The sequence below is a fragment of the Pelodiscus sinensis genome, chromosome 7, assembly GCF_052426305.1.
Source record: "Pelodiscus sinensis isolate ZL-2025 chromosome 7, ASM5242630v1, whole genome shotgun sequence".
Lineage (NCBI taxonomy): Eukaryota > Metazoa > Chordata > Testudines > Trionychidae > Pelodiscus > Pelodiscus sinensis.
In genome coordinates, this window is record NC_143058.1 from 74,578,474 (window position 1) to 74,603,650 (window position 25,177).

General features: G+C 45.1%; 1 protein-coding gene across 2 annotated transcripts in view; it reads right to left on the bottom strand.

Annotated features, from left to right (window-relative positions):
• SATB2 (SATB homeobox 2) overlaps positions 1 to 25,177 on the bottom strand; it is a 172,185-nt gene that overhangs the window by 51,745 nt on the left and 95,263 nt on the right. For both annotated transcript variants that reach the window (XM_006117927.5, XM_006117926.5), the window contains exon 7: positions 23,949 to 24,421. In XM_006117927.5, coding sequence (XP_006117989.1) covers positions 23,949 to 24,421 — 473 coding nt within the window. The remainder of the gene's footprint in view (positions 1 to 23,948; positions 24,422 to 25,177) is intronic.

Genomic DNA, 25,177 nt, shown 5'->3' on the forward strand with positions numbered 1-25,177 from the left:
TTGTCCACGGACCTCTGGTGGTCCCCAATGAGTTGACTGATCAGTGTCTTTCCTTAAAAGAAGCTAAAAATACATTTTCCTAGTGTTATTTTCGCAAAGCCTTACATTGCATATGGGACAAAGTTGGGGCCATGCAATGAGAAGTGGAGGATGGTCTGTGAGCAATCAGTCTATTGAGATGAGATCTAACCTATGGAAAAATTCAAAGACCCTCTAGTTCTTGCTTTCATTACCCATTGAAATCACTTCCAATATCATGTATCTTATAATTGGTATCACTGTAACAATTTATTAGAGACCGTACAGTTTGGGGCCATTTCAAAATGCTTTTCCAGTTTTCTAGGCTAAAAAGCCCAGGGGGAGATTAACTGAAAGGGGGATGGATGTCCTAGAGGTCTAAGATGTGGTGTTTCACCTCAGTCCTTTGCCTTTCCAAGGTACATATAGCCAGTCTCTGCATTTTTCCTTTAAAGTCAATGGAAAACTATCCAAATTGGATTTTAAAAATTAATACAAAAATGTCCAAGTTCCCTGACTCTTGATTCTTTGTCTGTTTGGGGGATATACCAGAAACAAATAAAAACAAAAACCTCAACTTCCAAATACTGTGTGATTTGGGGATTTTTTTCCCCTTATGCTCCTCTTTCTTCTCCCCAATGCCTGGCTGATTTGAAAAAGAAACTTATGAGCAATGGGAGTGTTCTCCAAGACAGTGGTTCTCAACCTTTTTCTTGCTGAGTCCACTTACTCACAGCAACTTGCTATAAAGAACTCCACGTCCCACCTGTGCCACAACAAGTGTTTTGCTGCCTATTAAAAGCCAGGACTAGCACAAGGGATCTATGAAGCTAAATTGCTTAGGCTTCATCTTCAGCCCCAAGACACAGAGCTAGGGCTTTCTTCCCTAGGCTCCAAGCAAATATAATGCCAGGCGTGTTTGGTAGAGCCCCTGAAACCTGCTTGCAGCCTCCCATGGGGCTTCAGACCCCTGGTTGAAAACCACTGCTCTAAGACAGCTCCCATTGTTTCACGCCAACCGCTGCACGTCTGAATGTACGGTCTAATTGTAAAAATGGAGCTCAGACACATACATGAAAGTGCACCAGCAACTCTTTCCAAGCGCAGTCACTGACTCCTTATGCAAATCAGGTATTTGTATGTCCAAGTGGCTCTGTCGATGCTTAAAATTTGAAATGTAATTTTCAGACAAGCAATTGAGGTAACTGAGTTCACATCATCCAAGACAGCTTCAACTTTGAAAAGCTGATCTCTCTCTCTCTCTCTCTTTTTTTTTTTTTTAACTGATTTCCACTCACACTCGTGTATGCGGGAAATCGGGCCGTGCAAATGCATCCTGGGGTTCTGTACTTTTCAAAAGAGGAGGATGGATGCATTTGGCAGCCTTATGAGCTATGCGAATAGCAGATAAATAATGAGAAATGACTAACTCAGAAGGAAAGATCCCACTTCCTTCTAAGACTGAAGAGAACAATATGATGCAGTGTATCAGTAAACAATGCCAGACAGAGCGCAAAGTGACAGAAGAGAAAATACAGTAAAATATCTCGAGAGCAATAACATTTACATTAATATAATTCTGAGCTACCAGAGTACACACAAAGTAACCAGCAAGTAACATTATGAAAAATAAAGTGATACTTAATAATCTGTTCAGCCTTTTTGTCACCTGCAAAACATTAGGCTTTCAATATGCAAAACATCTTCCTTCCAGGAAAACAAATGATCGTGATTTCACTTAATTGTAATTTAATGAGGCATAATTTATTTTTTAAAATGATATACACCAGGTGTGTGGTGAGGAAAGAAGCCCAGCCAGACAAACCCTAGTGTTTCTATTTTTGAGAAAAGCCTAAAGCTAGCCAAAGACTGTTTTCATTTCTGCAAATTATGTTTCTGCTAGAGGGGGCTAAGGAGGGAAACCCACAGCATTCATACATTTGTTATAAAATTCCGATGGCTAAATTAGCTCATTCCAGCATACATACATTTCCCATATAAAAAAATACACGTACATACACACTTGGCAATTTGCAGAGTAACTAGCTGTGCAAACTTAAAGGAACATTTCAAGGCCTGTATGCTCTAAATTGAACTTAAATGAATAAACAGATATTCTACCTCCAAACAGAATACTTAAGATCGTTTTAAAAATGGATATTTTGATAGTAATTGCGCTTCTTTTTCTGCCACAGTGTTTACTGGTTTAAAATCATCTCAAGTGATGAATGATTAAATAGATGTAACACTAAATGTAGGCCCTGTTCATAAACATCATACACATTATCTGAGACCAGGCATCATACCTGAGCACAGCTTGGCTTATGTTTGGGGCTTATACCAAGCACTGCATTTTATTACACACTGTGTCAAGAACTGGTTATAAAAAACAAACAGGGGTAGAAAAAGCAGAAAAACGATCAAAATGTAAAACTTTGAAAGTATTTAAGTCTAGGATAATTTTGTCAGTTTCTTATTATGCGAGTTGAGAACTAGGTCACACAACTTTACTAAGGGTTTCAAAGACTGAGACTGTTGATATTTTGCACAAACCCTATGGAGCCTTGTTTGCGATTTTATTTTATTTTGGTTTTGCTATTGACAGAATCTCCATGCTGAACTACTGGAACCTAACAATGAAATTCTGTAATTGACTGTGGGCAAGCAATCAGAAAGCTGATATGTACTTCCTAAGAGGATATCCACAGTGGAGGCAGCAGGAGCTGTGGGTGCACCACACCTCGGAGGACTGGGGTGAATCATGGTGGCAGGGGAAAGGGCGGTGACTTAGGTCTGCCTGGCTCAATCAACAGAGGCAGACAGTAAACTGTAATTGCTAGGCAGCCTATGGCCTTAATCCAATGCTGAAGTCAACAGGAATCTTTCTGCAGTCTTCCTAACGGGCTTTGGATCAGGACCTAGAACTGATAAAGGACTCAATGGAAAGACTAGTTCTATTGTCAGTGGCTGGAAAAAAACTAGTTTTTTTTTAATACGCTAAGCATGTCAAAAGCAGTTTCTGTTGAAGCTGGAAATTAAATTGTCATGTAGGCCAAATCAATGCATAGGGTCCGCAGGGGCAAATAGAATCATCAAAGGCTAAAAGCTCCAAATAATGCTCAGAATAAGCAAAACCTCAGGCTTTAGCATCATAGCCTGGGTGGAGCTGAACATGAACAGATCCAAAACCTCTTTTTCTCAGACGGTTTTTAAAGTTTGGATAATTTTTTCACACTACGTTTTCTTTTTTGTGCACATCTGCCCTTCCTAGCTTTGGGCAAGAGCAGCAGGGGAAAGTGCTGAGGAGCTGAGAGTATGTCTACACAGCAAAGAAAAGCCAGTTGCTGGCCTGGGCCAGCTGGTGTGAGATCCCAAGGCCTGAGCTGTAGGGCAGTTTCACTCCTGTGTGGAGTTCCAGCATTATGACCCGGTGGGATTGTAAGGTCCCAGAGCTTGGGCTCCAGCCTGAGCCAGGAAATCTATACAACAATGAAAGCCCCCGCAGCCAGAACCCCAAATCAGCTGGTGGCTAGCTGTGGTGTAGACATACCCTAAAAGACATGCTATCATGGCATTTTAAGTCCAATTGGAACATGCAATACCATGAAATCTTATGACGAAGCCAGTTCCATTTCCCTGCAGAACTGGACAGGATTCAGAGAAGCATCAGAAGCTTTGGTGCTTATTCAAATTCAGCCTCTGAATCTCAAGGGTTAGCAATGGTGACACGTTCACACTTGTGGAGGGGAGTCCTTTTCACTAAGGCGGGCGGGCACATCCAATTTTTGTGAATACAGACTCCAAACTCATTCCCAGGGGCTGATACTGAAACTTTAACCCCCTAGTATCCAGCAGTGAAATCTAATGTTACCATGCTAAAATGACTGATTTTAGATATAAACTATTACTGCTGTGATACCCCCATGCTTTATTAAAATTGGCTTCTGAATATAAATATGCGTAACTTGAAGATGCTTTGAACAAAATACCTAATGTAACCTATCAATTTTAATGTTACAATCTGCTGGATCTGGGTATGTTATTTTGGTGCATGAGTCATTATTATATTTGAAGTTAGAAATATGAGGTGTGAATCTGTCAGAAAGAGGGCTTTGGTTTCTTCGACCATGGGAGAAGGATTGCTAGGAAGACATGGGATCCATGTAATGAACATAGGGAAGAGCGTCTTCATGGGCAGGCTTGCAAACCTAGTGAGGAGGGCTTTAAACTAGGTTTGTTGGGGGACTGCGACCTAAGCCCTGAGGTAAGTGGGGTACCAGGGAGAAACATGAGGAGGAAGGTGCAACAGAGGAGGATCCCTGATTTGTACGGAGATGGTAGGGAAACCCACTAGTTATCTCCATCCCCCTCCCTCCCTGAATCTCATTCGCTTTCACCAGGCTAGGGTGGGGGTTTGGAGTCCAGGCTCTGGTCTTGGGCTAAGGGGTAGAGAGTGTGGGAGGGAATGCCCTGACGGTGACCTCAGGCTCCTACATTAGGAAAGCAGGATAAGGGACCCTCTAAAGGTAGGGAGGTGAGGTGGGTTGGTTTGGGTTGGGTTCTGGAGTGGCCTAGGGGCTAGGGCATGAGCCTGGGGAGTGCAGGGTTGTGCATTAGAGTCCCGCCTCCCTTCGCCCCTCCTACTAGTGACCAGACAGCCAACACAGGCTGCCCCTGGGAAGGACCTGGTTACTGCATTAGGAAAGCAGGATAAGGGACCCTCTGAAGGTAGGAAGGTGGACTGGGTTCCAGAGAGGACTAAGGGGCATCAGCCTCTGGAGCAGAGGGAGGTGGGCTGGATCCCACTTCCCTCAGCACACTGGGGCAGCCAACACCAGTTGCCCCAGAGCTAAACTTGGCTCCTGCATTAGGAAAGCAGGATAAGGGCCTTCTGAACCTAGGGGGTTGGGATGGGTTCCAATACTGACTAAGGAGATAGGGCATTCACACAGGGTGGTGAGTTCAAGCCCTGCACACCCTGGGAGTGATTAGACAGCCAACACAGGATAAGGGACCTTCTGAAGGGAGGTAGGGAAGTGGTGTGGGTTCTTGAGTGGACTTGGGGGTAGAAGCCGCGAGGAGACCTGTGGCACCTTATAGATTAACCAAAGTATTGGAGCATAAACTTTGATGGGCAAAGACCCCCTTCGTCAAATGCATGTAATGGAAATTTCCAGAGGCAGGTATAAATATGCAGGCTAGAAACAGGCTAGAGATAACAAGGTGGATCCAATCAGGGAGGATGAGGCCCACTTCTAGTAGTTGATCTGGAGGTGTGAATTCCAAGAGAGGAGAAGGTGCTTTTGTAGTTAGCGAGCCATTCACAGTCTTTGTTTAATCCTGAGTTGATTGCATCAAACTTGAAGATGAACTGTAGCTCAGCAGTTTCTCTTTGAAGTCTGGTCCTGAAGTTTTTTTGCTGAAGGATGGCTACCTTTAGATCTGCAATTGTGTGTCCAGGGAGATTGTGTTGCCATTCCTAATATCTGATTTGTGTCCATTGATTCTTTTACATAGGGACTGTCCAGTTTGGACGATGTATATAGCAGAGGGGCATTGTTGGCACATGATGGCATATATTACGTTAGTAGATGAGCAGGAGAATGATGTAATATATGCCATCATGTGCCAACAATGCCCCTCTGCTATATACATCGGCCAAACTGGACAGTCCCTAAGTAAAAGAACCAATAGACACAAATCAGATATTAGGAACGGCAATATACAAAAACCTGAAGAGGAACACTTCAATCTCCCTGGACTCCTCGTGTAACGAGGTGTACCGTTAGCTCGAATTAGAGATCCTAATTCGAATTACCTACTCCGTGCCGCGTATAGCCACAGGCACGGAGTTCGGACTAAGGGACATTTAAAAATGGCGGCGCCCGGGAAGATGCAAATGAAGCCCGGGATATTTAAATCCTGGGCTTCATTTGCAACTTCGAATGCCTACATTAGCCTCCCTAGTTAGAACTAGAGTGCTAGTGTAGACATACCCGAGGGAGGTAACTTTGGCTATTTCTAGACTAAAAGTTTCTTTCGGAAGAAGTTTTTTTTGGAAGAGATCTTCTGAAAAAACTTCTTACGAGAGAGAGAGTGTCCACACTGCAAAAGTGCATCATAAAAGTGATCTGCTTTTTTGAAAGAGAGCATCCAGACTGAATGGACACTCTCTCACATGTAAGCTGTGATTGCTCTGGATGGAATGGCCAACAGGGCATCTGTGCTTTTTCTTCTTTCCTCTTCTTCCAAAATAACTCCTTCTTCTCCGTCCACACACGCCTTTTTGCCAAAGAGCTCTTTTGGAAAAAAGGCTTCTTCCTCATAGAATGAGGATTACCAATGCCGGAAAAACCCCTCTGTTCTTTGAAATTGTGTTCTTTCGCAAGAAAATTTAGTGTGGATGTTGCTCAAGTTTTGTTGGAAAAATGGCCATTTTTCTGGAAAAAAACTCCATAGTGTAGACATACCCATAGTGACAGATGATGTGGGAAAAGCTGAAGTACCCAATGCTTTCTTTGTCTCTCTCTTCATGGACAAGGTCAACTCCACATGACTGCGCTAGGCAATACATTATAGGAAGGAGGTGGGCAGCCCTTAGTGGAGAAAGAACAGGTTAAGAACTATTTAGAAAAGGTCGACTTGCAAAAATCCATGGAGCTGAATTTAACGAATCCAAGGTTACTGAAGGAGTTTGCAATTGTCACTACACAGCTATTGGCCATTATCTTTGAAAACTCTTTGCACTTGGGATGAAAGAATAACAAGCACTGTTACAGGCTGGGGACTGACTGGCTAAGTAGCAGTTTGGCAGAAAAGAATCTGGGGATTACAGTGAATGAGAAGCAGGAGTCAACAGTGAGTCAACAGTGTGCCCTTGTAACCAAAAAGGCATATTAGGGCACATTAGGAGGAGCATTGCCAGCTGACCTAGAGAAGTGATTATTCTCCTTTATTCAGCACTGGTGAGGCCACATCTGGAGTACTGCGTCCGATTCTGGGCTCCCCATTACAGAAAGGATGTGGACGCACTGGAGAGGATCCAGCAGAAGGGCAACCAAAAAGATTAGGGGGCTGGAGCACATGACCTACGAGGCTGAGCGATTTGAGCTTGTTTAGTCTGCAGAAGAGAAGAACGAGGGGGGATTTGATAGCAGCCTTCAACTTCCTGAAGGAGAGTGCCAAAGAGGATGGAGAAAGGCTGTTCACAGTAGTGACAGATGACAGAATAAGAAGCAATGGTCTCAAGTAGCAGTGGAGGAGGTCTAGGTTCGATATTAGGAAAAACTTTTTTACGAGGAGGGTGGTGAAGCACTGGGATGGGTTACTTAGGGCGGTAGTAGATTCTCCATCCCTAGAGGTTTTTAAGTCCCAGCTTTACAAAGCCCTGGCTGGGGTGATTTAGTTAAGGTTACTCCTGCTTTCGGCAGGGGGTTGGACTCAATGACCTTTTGAGGGGTCGTCCAGCCGTAGGATTCTATGATCTGTTTATTGTTGTAAATGTGTTAATGAGAGCCATTACTTGTGCCCCAGATGTTTAATGGCTTGGTGATAATCTCTGACTTGTAAACAGCTTTGTTTGTCCTATAAGTCCAAGCAATGGTTGGTGTTAGAAAGACATGTGACCATACCACCTGGCACTGAAATTCATTTTGAACCTGGTATTTTTCCATGGGGGGGGGGGGGGGGGGGGGATGTGAAATAAAGGATTCCCACCCTGGGGGAAAGTCTATTTAAGCAATAGGAAGCAATCCCGTTTTGTCTTCAGCTGGCTTTTGAAACAGCCTGGCATACTCTGGGGGCATGTCTACACTAGCAAATTTCAAAAAACTTATTTCTAAATAATAATTCCCAAAATAACTATTTTTAAATAGCGAGTCCTGTGGCACTGTATAGACTAACAGATGTACTGGAGCATAAGCTTTTGTGGGCAAAGACCCACGTCGTCAGGCGCATATAGTGGAAATTTCCAGACGAATTTATTTGGGGATTAAATCCCTTTCGGGGGTTGATTTTCTGAGTGCTGTGCCCTAGAACAGCTTCCTGCCTGAGCTGTAGTGGTTGGCTCTGCTCTGATGGGAGGGCACTTATATCAACAGTGTAGCTTGTCTGGGCAAGGCTAGAGGATCTGGCCCAGCAGGACAGGTTGGTGGGGAGCCCCAGAGAGCAAGAAAGTGGGCACGAGTGGCATGATCAGGACACCGTGGAACAATCCCAAGGGGAAATCTGTGACCACACCCCATCACAGTGCCACACTAAAATGACTGATTTTCTATATAAACCATTACTACCTATCATCGAAAGATAGAAAAGGAATGTTGGAAGGGGCACTGTACCTCTAACATCTCAGAAGTCATTTTTATCAGCTCTCAGGATAATAAAAGAATTTCACATATTATATACTTCATGGCAAGACAAGTCTTTGGCTTGACATTTCTCCAATGGCAACATTTATATTAATCAGGGTGGTATATGAATGGAATACAGTACTTTGAATGGTTTTAAATAGACTATTGCTGGCCTGCAAGCACCCAAAATGATAACAATAGCACATACTGAAGATGTTCCTTATGGATTACCAGGATTCTGAGGACCTAAGGCCATTCTTGCTTTTTTTTTGGGGGGGGAGAGGACGGGGGGAGCACCTCTGTACTCTGTCATTTTTTCCAGTTCAATTTTTCAGACTGAAGAAGTTTGGTTAGTTAATGGAAGTTTTAAATGTTTCTGCAAACCAAGCAGTGCTAAGATTCATCCATTTATAACTAAGAACAGGCAATGTTGCAAATATACCCTGCCACTTGAACAACTCTTCTAACTTCCGCTGGGACAAATCCTGATCCCACACTATTGTAAATCCAAAGGAATGGAATCCAAGCTGAAAAGCCTTTTCCCTGGACTTATAGAACTATAACTGAGAGCATTGTTCGCCCTTGACCTACCAGAACACTGAAATATATTCCATCATCTCCCCATTTTTTTAAAAACTTTTATTCCCAGATCCACTACCTATGGTGCTGATATAAATCTGATTCTTAAAACTCATTTAACTAATGCTATAAATGCATGCCTCGCAAGAGATACCTGCTTAGGCATGAAGTGATGGCATTTAGTCTGATTTGACTCACAAGCTCAGGCTGCAACAATGTCAATTTCATTTTTATTATTAAAAATGAAATTTTTAAATTCTCAAGAAAATTGTATTATTGCATTAGTTTAATAAAGACTCCTTTTTATTATGACATGTCTTTTTATTAAGGAAGACAATATGTGCATATGGATCTGCATTTTGGTGCTGGGGGAAAAGGAGGCATAAAAAAGAGTGCATACTTGCAAATGACATGCCATTTATAAGACACACAAGAAAAAAAAACACCATCAAAGGAGCAAGGCATACAGCATACACTTTGTATGGCTATACATTTGTTTCCAAGGATCAGAAATCCTGTGTATCACCTATGCAGCCAGGAGCGGTATCCTGCAGAACACATTCTGAAAGCCTGACTCACGTACTACTTAAGATCTTTTCATCCAGCCTACTGAATACAATTAAGGTAACTGAAACTGAAATTTTGGGTACTGCAAAACCTACTGTGGGTACAAATACCCAATGTACCAAAAATCTGCTATTTATTAATTTAAACATTTCCCTCACAGGCTGCCTTCTTTCCTGTGTGTACAACAAAATGCTGCTTGTGCCACATTACACACAAGGCAAAAACAATTAGGCAGCATGAAAAGGTTTCAGGCAATAAGAGTGTTCTTTGCAAGCAAACAAAAACAGGCCCTTCCTAATTGAAAGTCTATGTAGAATGGTGTGTGGACACCACAGTGATGAGTGTGGTATGAATTCCTAAACAGACAGAAGTCAGAGCATTAAATGCTGCTGGTCTTCCACTCACTTAAGTCAAGGCAAATACATTCACAGAAGGAACTGCGCCAGGATTTGACTCATAGGCAGATATACACAGAAGTTACTTTGAAAACACACAGAGGGCCCGATTCTACTGCCATTAAGTCAATGGGAATTTTGCCAATTCAGGTCAATGAGAAGAGGACTGGAAGTAGATGGAAGCTATTTTGTTTTCCTTTCAAAGCTCTTCACTATAAATGGAGATTCAGTGTAAATGAAACTTATAACCAATCAGCGACTAACAGAGCTAAGCAAGGACCACCTCCAAATCTTCACACTAGAAAGCTGATTATTCCCATTCACAACTAAAGAGCTTTAAAAAGAAACAAGAAAGCAGGGGAAGAGAGTAATAAGTGGCCTCTTCAGTTCTGAAGATTTTTTTTTTGCCAGATCTCTTTCTATCTGGCACCATGACTGTTTCATTTAAAAAGCCTCAGGTTCATGGTTAGTCCCAGTTTCTGAGGCTGTTCACTAAAACAACCACTGGCCATTTGCCCCAAATGTTACTAGCTTTGGCTACTTTGTCAAAATGTTGGCAAAAAATATGCCTTTTTTAAAAAATAAAAGACTCAGAATACATTTGTTCGGTCTATACTGTGGCTTTCCAGTCCATCACAGGTCCCTTGAGCAAAGAAAGCAACAATTCACTAATCTAACTGAGTTGGTTGGATCCTGAACTACAGAGCTGGTCTTCTGTTTATAGCACCAGCAGCTCTTTCCGTTGGAACTCCATTTTCTCCATCATACCTCTGCTGCACAGAAAGGGACACTCAAAGAAGGGGAATTCCCTGTGCTTATTTATCTTATGTTGACCATAGAGATCTTAGTTCTGGCGCCTGTTGGCCATCTAGGGACTCCCCCACCAGTTAAGTTCTAACCATTAGGGATCACTGTAGCAAAACTGAAATGGTTGGGAAACTTTCCAGAGAAAGGATAATTAATTTATCCGAAAGGTTCTTTTAGAATAATCCCCTCACAATTGTTATCTTTTGTGCCAGTACGTTTCTAAACGCATTATCAGCCTTCAGCCTGTTATACCAGGTTCTGGCAAAACATTTTGAATATCAAGTTTACAGAAACCCCACACTGAATGAATCTGCATGAATTTGCTAAGGAGGTGAAAGGCACTCCCTGCCCTGAAGACTGCCTGAATCTAAGCATGCTTCTCACACAGGTTAAAAGGTCATAGCATCACCAGTGGGGCTACCCATATCAAAAGGAGAGTGGCTCAGCATGGCCCTGCCTTGCCCTCCACAATAGCTGGCAACCTCAGGCCAGCTCTGAAGGGAACTCCCCACTGTTCCCTGTAAGCTGTGCGCTTGTGCGGCGCTTCCAAAGAGATCCAGACACTGCCCAGCTTATCAGCAGAGTGCCCGCTGCTAGGTTTTGTGTTTCCACTGCTGGTGCACATTCGCACATGCCTCGGTGCACATACAATCGTATTTCATACATGGATGGAAAAGATTAGTCTCCACCAGACGGCTATTCCAGATCAAGGTAGGATGTTCGTTTGAAGTGGCACAGGTATTCTGAAATAACTCCTTGTAGATGTTTTTATTCCAGAATAAGGTGTTTCTACAGTGCCCATCACCATCCTTTTTAAGTCGCTGCTCTCCCAACACATCCCAAAGGGCATTCTGCCCTTCTCTGTCTTTTGCAGAATGCTTCAGAAAGTGCCTTTCATTCACCTCTCACCCTGTACAAAGCTCCCCCTCCAACTATGTGTATGAGCAGCATCTACCCCCACATTTAATAACTATATTCATAGCAGCAACTTAACCCAGTGACCATTTGAACCCAGGTCTCCGAGACGTGAGTCCCTGCGGCCCTAGGGGAGGCGTCCAGACTGACCCCCCGAGTCCAGCCCCTACTACGCCCCACCTCCTTCCGACCCTGCTGTGTCCTCTCTCCCCCATCACATCCCTTCCCTCAACACCCCTCTCCAGACAGAAATACCAGGGAGCCACATGCAGGGTAGCAGCAGCGATTGGGGCCCTCTGCACTCACAGTGGTGGCAGCAGAGCAACACACAGCCTCTTCTCTGCTCTGCCGCTATCTCCCCAGCCAACCCAGGCACTCCGCTTCCCCGTGGCAGCAGGAAGGGAAGTGCCTCATCCCTGGCGTGGGCTGGCTTGAGAGTTAGCTGCAGAATGGAGAAGGCTGTTGCACAGCTCTGCTTCTCCGCAACCCTGGTGAGTGCAGGGAGGCCCAACCCCTGCTGCCAGCCCTAGCCCACCCAGAGCGCCACAGGCTAACCAGAGTATGGGAAACCATCCAGTCCACAGAAAGGCTGGGGGGCCACTATGAGGCCACCCCAAAGCTTGAGGCAGCTACACCGAACCATCTTCCGGACAGGACAGCTCTACACACACCTCCTCTGAGCCAGGGACGTGCTGGCAGCAGCGCAGAGCTAGCAACTGGAAACTGGTTGTGTGGCCCCGCCCCCGGGCGCGCGGAGCATGCGCAGTGCCGCCCCCCCCGCCCGGCCTGGCAGCCCCACACGGCACCCCCTACAATAGGGCGCCCTGGGTAGTAGCCCAGCTGGCCCGTACTTTGCTCTGGCACTGCTTCCGGAGGGGAGGGGGGTAGATCACCCAGGGGCAGCAGGTAGGTCTGCGGGACACATAGAATCCAAGGGCTGGAAGAGACCTCAGGAGTCATCAAGTCCAGCCCTTTGCCCAAGGCAGGACCAATCCAAACTAAATCATCCCAGCCACGGCTCTGTCAAGACGAGACTTAAAAACCTCTAGGGATGGAGATTCCACCACCTCCCTAGGGAACCCATTCCAGTGCTTCACCAGCCTCCTAGTGAAATAGTTTTTCCCAATATCCAATCTACACCTCTCCAGGTACGTCTACACTAGCCCCATAGATCAATCAAATTAGCTGGTAAACCTCATTGAAGGAGGAATACCAGCTAATTCGAGTTAGGGCTTTAAATTGGAATCCCGTTTCATTGCCGCGTGTAGACGCGGGCAGTTACTTCAGGCTAGTCAATTTCTAAAATGACAACCGGCCGGGAACATGCAAATCAAGCGCGGGATATTTAAATTCTGGGCTTGATTTGCAATTTTGGTCGCTCTCATTAGCCTCCCTAGATCGATCTAGGGGGCTAGTGTAGACAAGCCTTCCCACTGTAACTTGAGACCATTGCTCCTTGTTCTGCCATCTGTCACTACTGTGAACAGCCTCTCCCCATCCTCTTTGGAATTTTCCTTCAGGAAGTTGAAGGCTGCTATCAAATCCCCCCTCACTCTTCTCTTCTGCAGACTAAACAGACCCAACTCCCTCAGCCTCTCCTCATAGGTCATGCGCTCCAGCCCCCTAATCATTTTGGTCGCCTTCTGCTGGATCCCCTGCAATGCGTTCACATCCTTTCTATAGTGGGGGACCCAGAACTGGACATAATACTCCAGATGTGGCCTCACCAAAGCTGAATAAAGGGGAATAATCACTTCTCTGGATCTGTTGGCAATGCTCCTCCTAATGCACCCTACTATGCCATTCGCCCTCTTGTCTACAAGGGCACACTGCTGACTCATATCCAGCTTCTCATCCACTGTAATCACCAGGTCCTTTTCTGCAGAACTGCTACTTAGGCATTTGGTCCTCAGCCCGTAACAATGCTTGGGATTCTTCCGTCCCAAGTGCAGGACACTACACTTGACCTTGTTGAACCTCATCAGCTTTCTTTTGGCCCAATCCTCTAATCTGTCTAGGCCACTCTGGACCCTATCCCTGCCCTTCGGTGTATCTACCTCTAACCCTAGTTTAGTGTCATCTGCGAACTTGCTGAGGGTGCAATCCATCCCCTCATCCAGGTCATTATTAAAGATGTTGAACAAAACCCGTCCTAGAACAGATCCTTGGGGCACTCCACTAGAAAACAACCACCAACCTGACATCGAGCCGTTTATCGCTACCTGTTGGGCCTGACAGTCTAGCCAGCTTTCTATCCATCTTACAGTCCATGTATCCAATCCATATTTCCATAACTTGCTGGCAAGAGGGAGACCATATGAAAAGCTTTGCTAAAGTCAAGGTATATCACATCCACTGTCTTACCCATGTCCACAGAGCCAGTTACCTCATCATAGAAGCTAATCAGATTGGTCAGGCACAACTTGCCCTTCAAGAATCCATGCTGACTATTCCTGATCACTTTCCCCTCTTCCAAGTGCTTCAAAATGGATTCCTTGAGGATTCCCTCCATGATTTTTACGGGGTCTGAGGTAAGGCTGACTGGTCTGTAGTTCCTTAGATTGTCCTTCTTCTCTTTTTTAAAGATGGGCACTACATTTGCCTTTTTCCAATCATCCGTGATCTCTCCTGATCTCCACGAGTTTTCAAAGATAATGGCCAAAGGCTCCTCAATGACATTTGCCAACTCCCTTAGTACCCTTGGATGATTAAATCTGGGCCCATGGATTTGTGTATGTGTTGCTTTTCTAAATAGTTCCTAACTTGTTCTTTCCCCACCAAGGGCTGTCCACCTTCGTCCCACACTGTGTTGCCTAGCGCATTTGTCTGGAAGCTGACCTTGTCCGTGGAGAGAGCGGCAAAGATAGCATTGAGTACTTCAGCTTTTCCCACATCATCTGTCACTAGGTTACCTCCCTCATCCAGTGAGGGCCCCACAACCTCTCTAATCACCCTCTTATTGCTAACATGCCTGAAGAAACCTTTCTTGTTATCCTTCACATCCCTTGCTAGCTGCAATTCCAATAGAGCTTTTGCCTTCCTGATCACTCCCCTGCATTCTCGAGCAATGTATTTATACTCCTCCCTAGTCATCTGTCTAAGTTTCCACTTCTTGTAAGCTTCCTTTTTGTGTTTAAGCTCACGAAGGATGTCCCCGGTAAGCCAATCTGGTCGCCTACCCCAGGCATGTCCAAAGTCCGGCCCGCGGGCCAATTGCGGCCCGTGTTCCGATTTAATACGGCCCCCGCTTCCTCCCCCTCTCCTGGCTCCCCGGCGCTCTTTTGAACTGGCGCGCCCAGCGCGCCGCTTCCGGCCGCGCCGCCGCTTCCGGCCGCGCCGCCGCCGCCGCCCATGGCCTCCGCGGTTCTAGAGCCTGCCCTGTAGGGCACGTCCGCAGCCCCGCTCCCCCGCTCGGCTGCGGGTTCGCCCTGCCCCCGGGCTGCCGTGAGGCCGGCGTGCCCTGCGCTCTCCGCCCGCCTACGACCCTGCGGGCCCTCCGCCTTGGGGCTGAGAGTGTGGGGACGGCCCTCACGCATGTTCACTTCTTCAAATCTGGCCCTCTTTGAAAAAAGTTTGGACACCCCTGGCCTACCCTATTTGATCTTCTTGCTGCACATCAGCATGGTTTCTTCCTGTGCCTTTAATACAGCTTCTTTAAAATACTGCCAGCTCCATGTAAGCATCCCAGGGAATCCTGCCCATCAGTTCTCTGAGTCAGTGAAAGTCTGCTTTTCTGAAGTCTAGAGTGTGTATTTTGCTGCTCTCCTTTCTTCCTTTGGTCAGGATCCTGAAATTGACCATCTCATGATCACTGCTTCCCAGGTTGTCACCCACCTCTACTTCCCCTACTCGTTCCTCCCTGTTTGTGAGCAGCAGGTCAAGCTACGCATGGCCACTGGTCAGTTCCTTCAGCACTTGTACCAAGAAGTTATTCCAAACATTCTCCAAAAATTTCCTGGATTGTCTGTGTACTGCCGTATTGGTCTCCCAATAGATGTCAGGGTGATTAAAGTCCCCCACGAGAACCAAGCCCTGCGATCTGAAAGCTTCTCTCAGTTGTCTGAAGAAATCCTCATCTACCTCATCCACCTGATCCGGTGGTCTATAGCTGACACCAATCACAACATCACCCCTGTTGTTTCCACCTCTAAACTTAACCCATAGACTCTCAACAGTCTTTTCTCCCTCTAAATACTGGAGCTCCGAGCAGTCATACTGCTCTCATACGTACAATGCAACTCCTCCTCCTTTTCTTCCCCACCTGTTCTTCCTGAACAGTTTATACTCTTCCATGACAGTGCTCCAGTCATGCGAGTCATCCCACCAAGTCTCTGTTATTCTAATCAAATCATAGTTCTTTGACTGGACCAGGGCTTCTAATTCTTCCTGTTTGTTTCCTAGGCTTCTTGCATTTGTGTACAAACAACTTAGATAGCCAGTTGATCACCCTACCTTCTCCAATCGAGTCAAAGGTCCTCCTTTGTTGCTTGTTCCTCCTTGTGTTTCTTCCCCGTATCCGACTTCCTCACTTACCTCATGACTTTGGTCACCATCCCCCAACAAACCTAATTTAAAGCCCTCCTCACTAGGTTTGCAATCCTGCCCGCGAAGATGCTCTTTCCTCTCTTGGTTAGGTGGATCCCATCTCTTCCTAACAATCCTTGTGTCCAGAACAGAATCCCATGGTCGAAGAAATCAAAGCCCTCCCTGCGACACCACCTGTGCAACCACGCATTTACTTCCTCAATTTGACGATCCCTACCTGGACCTTTTCCTTCAACCATAAGGATGGATGAGAATGCCATTTGAGCTCCAAATTCCTTGATCCTTCTTCGCAGCGCTATATAATCTGGTGTGACCTGCTCAAGGTCACATGATGGGTGAGTGTGCAGGATGGCAGGCTCACAGGGTGGGGGAGATGTGTGGAGACCCCCGCGCTCTCCCCCAGAGGCCTGCCAGATGGGAGTGCCCACTGGTCCACTAAGGTTATGGCTCTACTGCCATTTTTTTTGCAGAAGAGAATATACAAATCATGCTCTCATTTGCATATCTGCTTCCGATTCTTTTTGTGATAGAGGTTTTGCCTATAAATAGCCCCGTATAGACAGAGCCATTTGTCGGGAAAAAAACCTTTTTTGCAAGATCCCTTATTCCTCAAAAATCGAGGTTTACAGGATCTTGCGAAAAAGTTTTTTTTTTCTGACAAATGGCCCCATCTACACAGGGCTTTTTATCAGCAAAACCTCTTCCACAAAAAGAATCGGAAGAAGATATGCAAATGAGAGCATGATTTGCATATCCTCTTCTGCAAAAAAAATGGCAGTATAGCTGTAGCCTAAGAGAATGAGGACTGACACTGGCCCTAAGATAAAAACTGAGTTTGAGACCCTGCTCTAAGAAGTAAAGAAATTGTGGATTTGCACCAAGTTATCAACTTCTTTGTTTATTTTCCAAAGGCTTCTCCTGGCTGTAAACAAACACCAAAATCTGCAATACTGAAGTCTTTTAAAACAAGTAAGGAAAAAAAATGCAAGCGCTACCATGGATGCCTGTTTTTGTAGCAACTTTCAACTTACAGTTTGGTTTAACATGAATATGCTTATTCATACACTTTCCATATTTTAAAAAACAGATATTGGGGAAGCCTGCATAGCTTGGAGTTAGTGATGGGACACCAGTGGGGCTTTTTGTTCTTTGGTGACTGGTTTGGATTAGTGTGTACCACATGTGCAGCTTTTAAAATGTAAAACACCAGAGGCCAGACTGGCACAAATGACTCTTAGCAGTAATACTACTGAGGTCGTGAACAGTGGGTAATGAAGACACAGTGTCTGCCCATTCCTAAATCCCGGGCCTCTGGGCCAGCTAGCCAAGAAGACAGCAGAGTTCTGAAAGGGAACTCAGGCCAAAGGTTCCTGGGAGCTGCATAATAGGACAACTACTCCTCTCTGAGGGTGTGTCTAGACTACATGCCTCCTTCGACGGAGGCATGTAGATTAGCCAGATCGGAAGAGGGAAATGAAGCCGCGATTAAAATAATCGCGGCTTCATTTAAATTTAAATGGCTGCCCCGATCTGCCGATCAGCTGTTTGTCGGCAGATCGGGGGAGTCTGGACGCGATGCCCCGACAAAGAAGCCTTTCTTCATCGACACAGGTAAGCCTCGTGAAACCAGGCTTACCTGTGTCGATGAAGAAAGGCTTCTTTGTCGGGGCATCGCGTCCAGACTCCCCCGATCTGCCGACAAACAGCTGATCGGCAGATCGGGGCAGCCATTTAAATTTAAATGAAGCCGCGATTATTTTAATCGCGGCTTCATTTCCCTCTTCCGATCTGGCTAATCTACATGCCTCCGTCGAAGGAGGCATGTAGTCTAGACACACCCTGAGGTAACCTCAAAAAAGGAGGAATAACATTCTTGTGCAAAAGGGGGTTTTGCACAAAAAAGAAACGTCCACACTGCTTATTTTTGCACAAAAACCCTTTGAGCAAGAAACAGATCGGAAGAGACTGTGCAAATGAAGCGTGAGAAAATGCTAATCTGCACTTCATTTGCATTGCCTCTTCCGGCAAACATCATAGCATAGACGTAGAGGGGAGAATCTCTTCCCAATATTCACACAGAGCTCCAGTCACAGCTAACTGGATTGGTGGGAAGAAGAGCTTTGAAAAACATTGTTTTGTGCTCAATCATATTAAGTATTTTGAAGCTTATGCTGGAAATCCCCATTTGCGGGAATTCCAAACTATAATTAAAAATATCAATAATTAATATTTTCTTTCTGTGAGCCATAGAACACCGCCCTGTTTCTACTGCATATTCAATAATGAGCCAGAATAAGTGAATAAGGTATGTTCAAACTGATACTGTGATTCAATAAAGATAAAACAAAAGAATGCACCATAAAGAGCACAAGGAGTTAACCAGAAGTCAGAGTAGGTCTTACTTTGAGAGCATCTGATACATCTTGTTTCCGAATAAACTTACTAAACAGCCTGCTTTCAGAGCTTTCAATTAAATTACAAATGATTCCTCCAATGAGCAACGTAGAGTGAAAAAATTGCTGCTGCTAGACATTCACCGCAGATTTCTTATCCACAGTATGGATACCTATTGCTTATTGTGCACATCAACACATTCAAAACTCTCACTGACCTCAACGGGTGCTCTCTGTGCTCAGACCAATGTAGAATTTGCAATAAAAATCTGTGCTCTGGGCTTCAAAGGAGAGTTCTACCTGGCGCACAGATTGTAGTGCAGCATAAGCTTAAACAAATATTGCTGTCTCAAACAAACGGCAAACTTTAAATTTTTAAGAGATGTTTCAGAAGCTACTTGAATCACGTGACTTTATCTCTGACTTTGTTTTCTGACCTTCTCCCGCACACACCCGCTCACCCATACATACATACATACATACATACGTGTGTCAGGCATTTGTTCCAATGGATTTAGCCTAGTTTGGATCAAAGCTTCCTCTACTTCATTTAACAGATTTGCTCAGATGGAAGGTCTCAGGGGAGAAATAATGTTAGTAAGAGGGGGTTTTCAGCATCTGAGTATGTAGGTCATTGGACTTTAAAATAAATTAGAGAATAGTTTATCTATTAAACAAGCTTCACAGTACATATTTTATGAAGCTATCCCTAATTGTAGGTTAATGTACTGCACACAGCCACCCCGTAGGAAGATTAAACTGGGACATGATTTGGTGTTAATACAATTATTAGCTAGTTGGTACAAGGATTTTAATGCACATAGCAAAATTGCTACAACAATCTTTAGTTTTTAAGGCCAAGATTCCTTGCAAAACGTAACTTATTTGAACACTTCACTATTTGACATGCCAGTGGGTTGAGTCTACACTGCCTTAGCTTTGGGAGGTGCAGTACAGGAGCAGGGTGAAAGGAGACGAGTACCTGGCCTCTTTCATTGTCTTTTTCTGACATTGACCGAGCCTTTGAGAATGTCCAGAGATATGCCTTGTGCACCAATAATGAGTCCGGTCATATCTGAACCCTTCTCCCTTCTTTTCACTTTGTTGCTGAGTATTACTCAAGATTCTGGCCAATGGGGAAACAAAAAGACAGGGCTAAAAACATTTGATTTACAATTAAGCAAGGGATAGAGAGACACAATGTGTGGCAATATATCCCTATTAAAATAACATGCCAGAGGATATACCCAGGTAGCTGCCACGTTTTTCATTTTGTTCTTTACTGGAATGCAGAGATGCATGGCCAGATTCAAAGAGTGGCATCTGCTCTGAATCACAGACATACATGGGAAGTTGCACTCACGAGAAATTAGTTGTTGTGCTTTTCTTTTTTTTTTTTTTTTTTTAGAAAAAATTAGAATCTCAAATAACTTGGAAGTTAATGAAAATGGGGGTCCTAAACTATTTGGATGCTTTTGAAAATTTTAACAGGTGGGACTTTGCCCAAATCACAAAGAGATTAGCAGTCAAACTGGAACTTGAACCCACGTCTTCTAATTCCCAGGCCAGTATCTTAAATTGGCACAATCTCCCTCATAGAGGTTAATAGATGAGGTGAGCTTGTGCAAGTGTTATACGATTGTTGGAAAAGGGCCCGACAGGCCTATCTGATGTACCTGCCCTTCTGTTGCTGATATGGGTGTCCTCCATCGCAGTGCTCAACAGAGGACACATATGTATAGCTCAGGGTCTTGACAATGACAAAATCTGGCCTCTCTGCAGAATATAGAGAAATGGCTGATTTAATCTAATAGCTATGAACAACTGTACATTTTGGGAACCGGATTTTTGTTTGCTGCAGACTATCCATTCCTCTTTAACAGTCTTGCTAAAATACAGCCTCACATTCAGTGACAGTCATAGAATCAGCAAAGGCAGTGTTACTGCTGACCTCTCGCTCAAGTTCAAAATATGTCATTCTGTCAATACCATCTACCTTCATTATACTGAGCTTTATATACAACAGGTTATGATCCCAGAAGGATGAAAAGCTTTTCCAAATTAAAAGCAGCATTTTGAAAGGGAAATACTCATACATTCCTATGTAGTTTCCATTTGATATCCTCCAGGCTAATCCCAGAACTCAAAACCATGTTGACTGAAAGTGCATGTTTTGCTGGGTGTAGCCATCTTATGAATTTAATGGCAGAAGGGAAGCAATAAAAACGTGCTCCATACTTTAATTAGTTCCCTCGTAACATGGTATTTCCAAAATGGCTGTGCCAAAGAAAATCATTACTCCAGGAGAATAGACAAAGGCATTGTGCAGTGTGTGGCACAGACCTCTTGGAGACAGAAGGGTGAATACAAATTCACATGCTTGTCTAGATTTTGTCTTGTTTGCAAAGCTGAACTAGAGCTTAACATGGACTATATGGCTAAAGTTTGTGCTGTATTTTTAACCATGAAACCCCATCATCATTATACTCCTTCAGTTTTATTCCAAAATAACACAGGTTGGAGACCCATATAGGCTGTGTCCAGACTCAGGGGTTTTTTCGAAAAAAGTAGCCTTTTTTTGAAAAAACTTCACCTGCATCTAGACTGCAGCCGCGTTCTTTCAAAATTAAATCGAAAGAACGTGGCTTTTCTTTCGACGGCAGTAAACCTCATTTCACGAGGAAGAACGCCTTCTTTCGAAAGTGCTTCTTTCGAAAGAAGGCGTTCTTGAATGTAAATAGGGCTTCTTCGAAAGAGAACATCCAGACTCACTGGGTGCTTTCTTTCGAAAAAGCGGCTTGCTCTTTCGAAAGTTCCGCGTGCGGTCTAGACGCTCTCTTTCGAAAGAGGCTTGCAGTCTAGACATAGCCGTAGTGTATTATGGGAATGGCAATTGGCACGGAATAAATGCACGTGGGAGACTCTTCATGGACAGATATGTATACAGTTTAAAATTATCCAGGTGCTATCATAAAAGTGACGAGGTTTGCTGCCCTCACATGTTACTATTTTTTCATTTGAGCCTAATGAAAGAGACCATTAATGAGATGCAATTAAACCCTGTCTACTGCACATGGCAGAAGTCTCTCTTGGCGGCAAGTCATTTGCAATATTGACACCCTGCTCTGAGAGTTCCATCAGACTCACCCACTCACTTCTGCTGCTCAGTGCCCCAATCCCTCCACCACTACAGTATTCACATCAGTGGGAGATACAACAGCATGTAAATGAGGTCTGACACCAGCCCAAAGCCTCGTCTGGCTCCCACAAGAAGGCTGATGCCGAAGGGAGCAGGGAGCATCAAGTCCCTCTTCCTGCCAGGCAGGCAGGAGCAGCTATGAAAGGTCTCAACAGCTATGAAAGGTCTCAACCTCTGTGGGCCGGATCCAGCCTGCGGAGGCCCTGCTGCTCTTCCACCCCCAGGCCAATTTGAGCCTGGGGGTAGGGGAGCACCCAAAGTCTCCTCCTGCCCTGCCAGGAGCACGTGGTGTTTTGAAGTGCTGCGTGCTGCTCGCAGGGTGGGGAGGGGAGAGCGGAGGAAGCTTTGCGCGCTCCCCCAGCCCCAGGTCAATCGGGGCTTGGGAGCAGGGGAGCAACCCTGACCAGGCCTTGCGAGGTGTGGCACTGCAAAGTGCCTGATTGGCCTGGGGGTGGGGGAGTGTGCCAAGCCTAGTGGGAAGGGGGGGCAAAGGGGCTCCCCCAAACCAGACCAAACCCGGGTGGCCCAGGGCTACTTCAAAAATTTTTGAAGTGACCCCCAGGCAAAAATTATTGCCCACCCCTGGATTAGACCCTGCCGTTGTGATGAAGGGGCCATGGGGAAAAGCTGAGTGCGTGAGAGCCACAGCACCACCCAGGGAAGGGCTGCAGGGCCAAATCTGAGTGACGTTGCGATCTCCACGCACCACCTTGCAACACCACTCACTCACTGATGGTCTGTGGGGTCAAAATTGACGGAGTCACGGGAAGGCCAGTAGTACCTCTCCTCATTACTAATATGGGGCTGGCTCTGGCATCAGTTGCGAGCTAGGCTGGAAAGCAGGACCTGAACATGGCACAGACTCAGAAGGTGAGGCATTGGAGCTAGTCGCTGCAGGGGGGTTGGCTCCAGAGGCAGCGACAGTGAGAATCATGGGGAAAATTTCACAGCAGAGACTCAGGCCGACAGAATTATTCTAACTTATGATGGTATCCTAGCAGTGAGGGCTGGCATTCCCTATCTGCAAATAAAATTCATTCATGTGCTGAATCCTGCAATTATTTTAAGAGCAGCCAAGACTGACCATCTGACCTAACTTAAAACTTTTGAAAGATTTATAACTGTGCTGACAATAACATAATATTAGAAAAAGAGAAGCTCATTATTCCTTGGTATGTTTCTTATGATCTGCAACAACCTTGTGTGACGTCACTGGATTCTGATGTGAACACAGAAAACATGGTTGTAACCACTCTTGCATTTCAAATGTTTTCTTCTGGGAGACAAACAGGCTTCACGTACCTATTGTGAAAGGGTTGCTAGTCAAATGATTTGGAGTACTTGACTAAGAATGGACCTTAAAGTGGTTCCAGTCCACATCGGAGGAACCTTGGTGTGAACATTCAAACCAGCATGTATGGCATTGCAGTTTGCCTAAAAAGGACTGAGTCACGCATGGACAGGTGACATGCTCATATGACAAACTCCATCTCGGACATACATTCTAACAAGAAGAACAATGGAATTCCCTCCACATGAGCAAGGGAATCAAGAGGGCTCTGTGGGAGTCCCTCCATCTTTGTCTTCATTCCAGCTCACCACTTCAGGGTATCTTTGCTATGAATTCCAGAGACTTTCAAGCAGTTAGCAGATAGCAGTTTATTCCATCTCTGCTACAACTTGCCCCAAGAACTTTGTAATTGGCGTCGGTAATTTGATTCCTTTAACAATTTTACTCTCATTTCTTTCTTTCTTTCTTTTTTATTAAACCTTTAGATTTTAGATTCTAAAGGATTGGCACAGTGTGCTCTTTTGGATAAGATCTGAGGTATAAATTGACCTTAGAATGTGGCCAGTCCTTTGGGATGGTTTGCAATCATCTGTGTAAGAAGTGAGACCGGTTGTGGTACTGGAGAAGCTAGAGTATCTAAAGGGAATGCTTGTGTGACTTCTTGTTGACCAGTATGGCTAACGGACGTGCTCTCTGTGACTTATGTGGTGTGCTTTATAGTGAAGGATCTCCAGTGTTGGGCTGTAAGTAGCCCTGTCTTTAAGCAATCTGCCCTGATTTAACCTTCTCAGTGGTACCCCAGAAATCCATTATATTACACCACGCAACCTTGAAAAGTTATGACCTTCCCCCTTCCCCGCTCTTCTTATTTAATAGAATAAAAATTGATACCTGGGTGCGATTGAATGCCACTCTTGCAAAGACAGCTTGGGACACACTGGCTCTCTTCAGCTCATCCCTCACTTGCTGGTAAATATCTGGAGAGACTTCCACGGATGAATTCGTTGGCTCTGGTTTAACGGCTCTCGGGATGGGTGGATGATTCAAGAACTGCTGGTTGATAGCTTGTGGGTGTTGGTGAGCCAATAGCCGACTTACAGCAATCTGTTGGTTTATCAGGTGGGCCATTGCTATCTGCTGCCTTACCAACTGTGGACTGAGCTGAGGAGACAGGAGACCAGGACTCATGATTGGCTGCAATGTTGGCACTTGGTTTCGGATTGGAGTACTGTGGTGAATTTGGCCATGAGGAGACTGTTCGTTAGTTTTTCCCAAGGTTGCCAGTTGATTGATATTTGGTAAGTGCATGGGACGCTGACCCAGAACACAATAGTCTGATAGATTTTCTCTTTCGACTCTTTCCACTGTTAAAAGACAAAAAGAGTTCACTATCATTTTGATTTGCACTGACAGCAGGACTATTAATATAACAGTCATTACAATTGACTGTATTTTCAGTACATATAATAAAAATCAGTTAATGCCACAGCTACTGTACCAAACAGTGAAATTATTAACTCCAACCTCTGCAAGCTTTCCTAGGATCCCAGGGAAGATACACAAGGAAAGACAGCACCAAAAGGAACAATGATAAAAAATCAAGTTTTTCAGTGTTTCAAAGTTTCATATACATACGGGATGCAATCATGTAGTCAATTAACCAATTAGCAAAAGCTTATAGGTTAATACTATGGACTACCTACATGCATTCCTCCCCTCACCCTGCCAGTAAGTTTTTTTAGCAGACTGGTCAGCAGTGTGGCTTGTGCTGGGTTTGGGATCTCCTCTAGCGGTGACTCTGCATTTAAAGTGTATTAGGAGCCAGCCAGGCAGGCAGCCTGGATCATTTCTGGCTTGCAATGGGTCTGAGAGCTCAGTCCCACCCCCCTGCCCAACAGAGGCTGCTGCCACCCCACACTGCTGCTCCTGTATCAGAGGCAGTAGCATGGGGTGACAGGCAGCCAGTCTGCGAGGGGAGCTGATTTTAAACTGGCTCTCCGTGTGGACCAGCTCCCACCTGGCACCTCACGCCACTGCCTCTGATACAGAGGCAACAATGCAGGATGGCAGGTGGCTCTTTGGGAGTGGGGCTGATGCACACTGGCTGCCGGCCCTAGCCC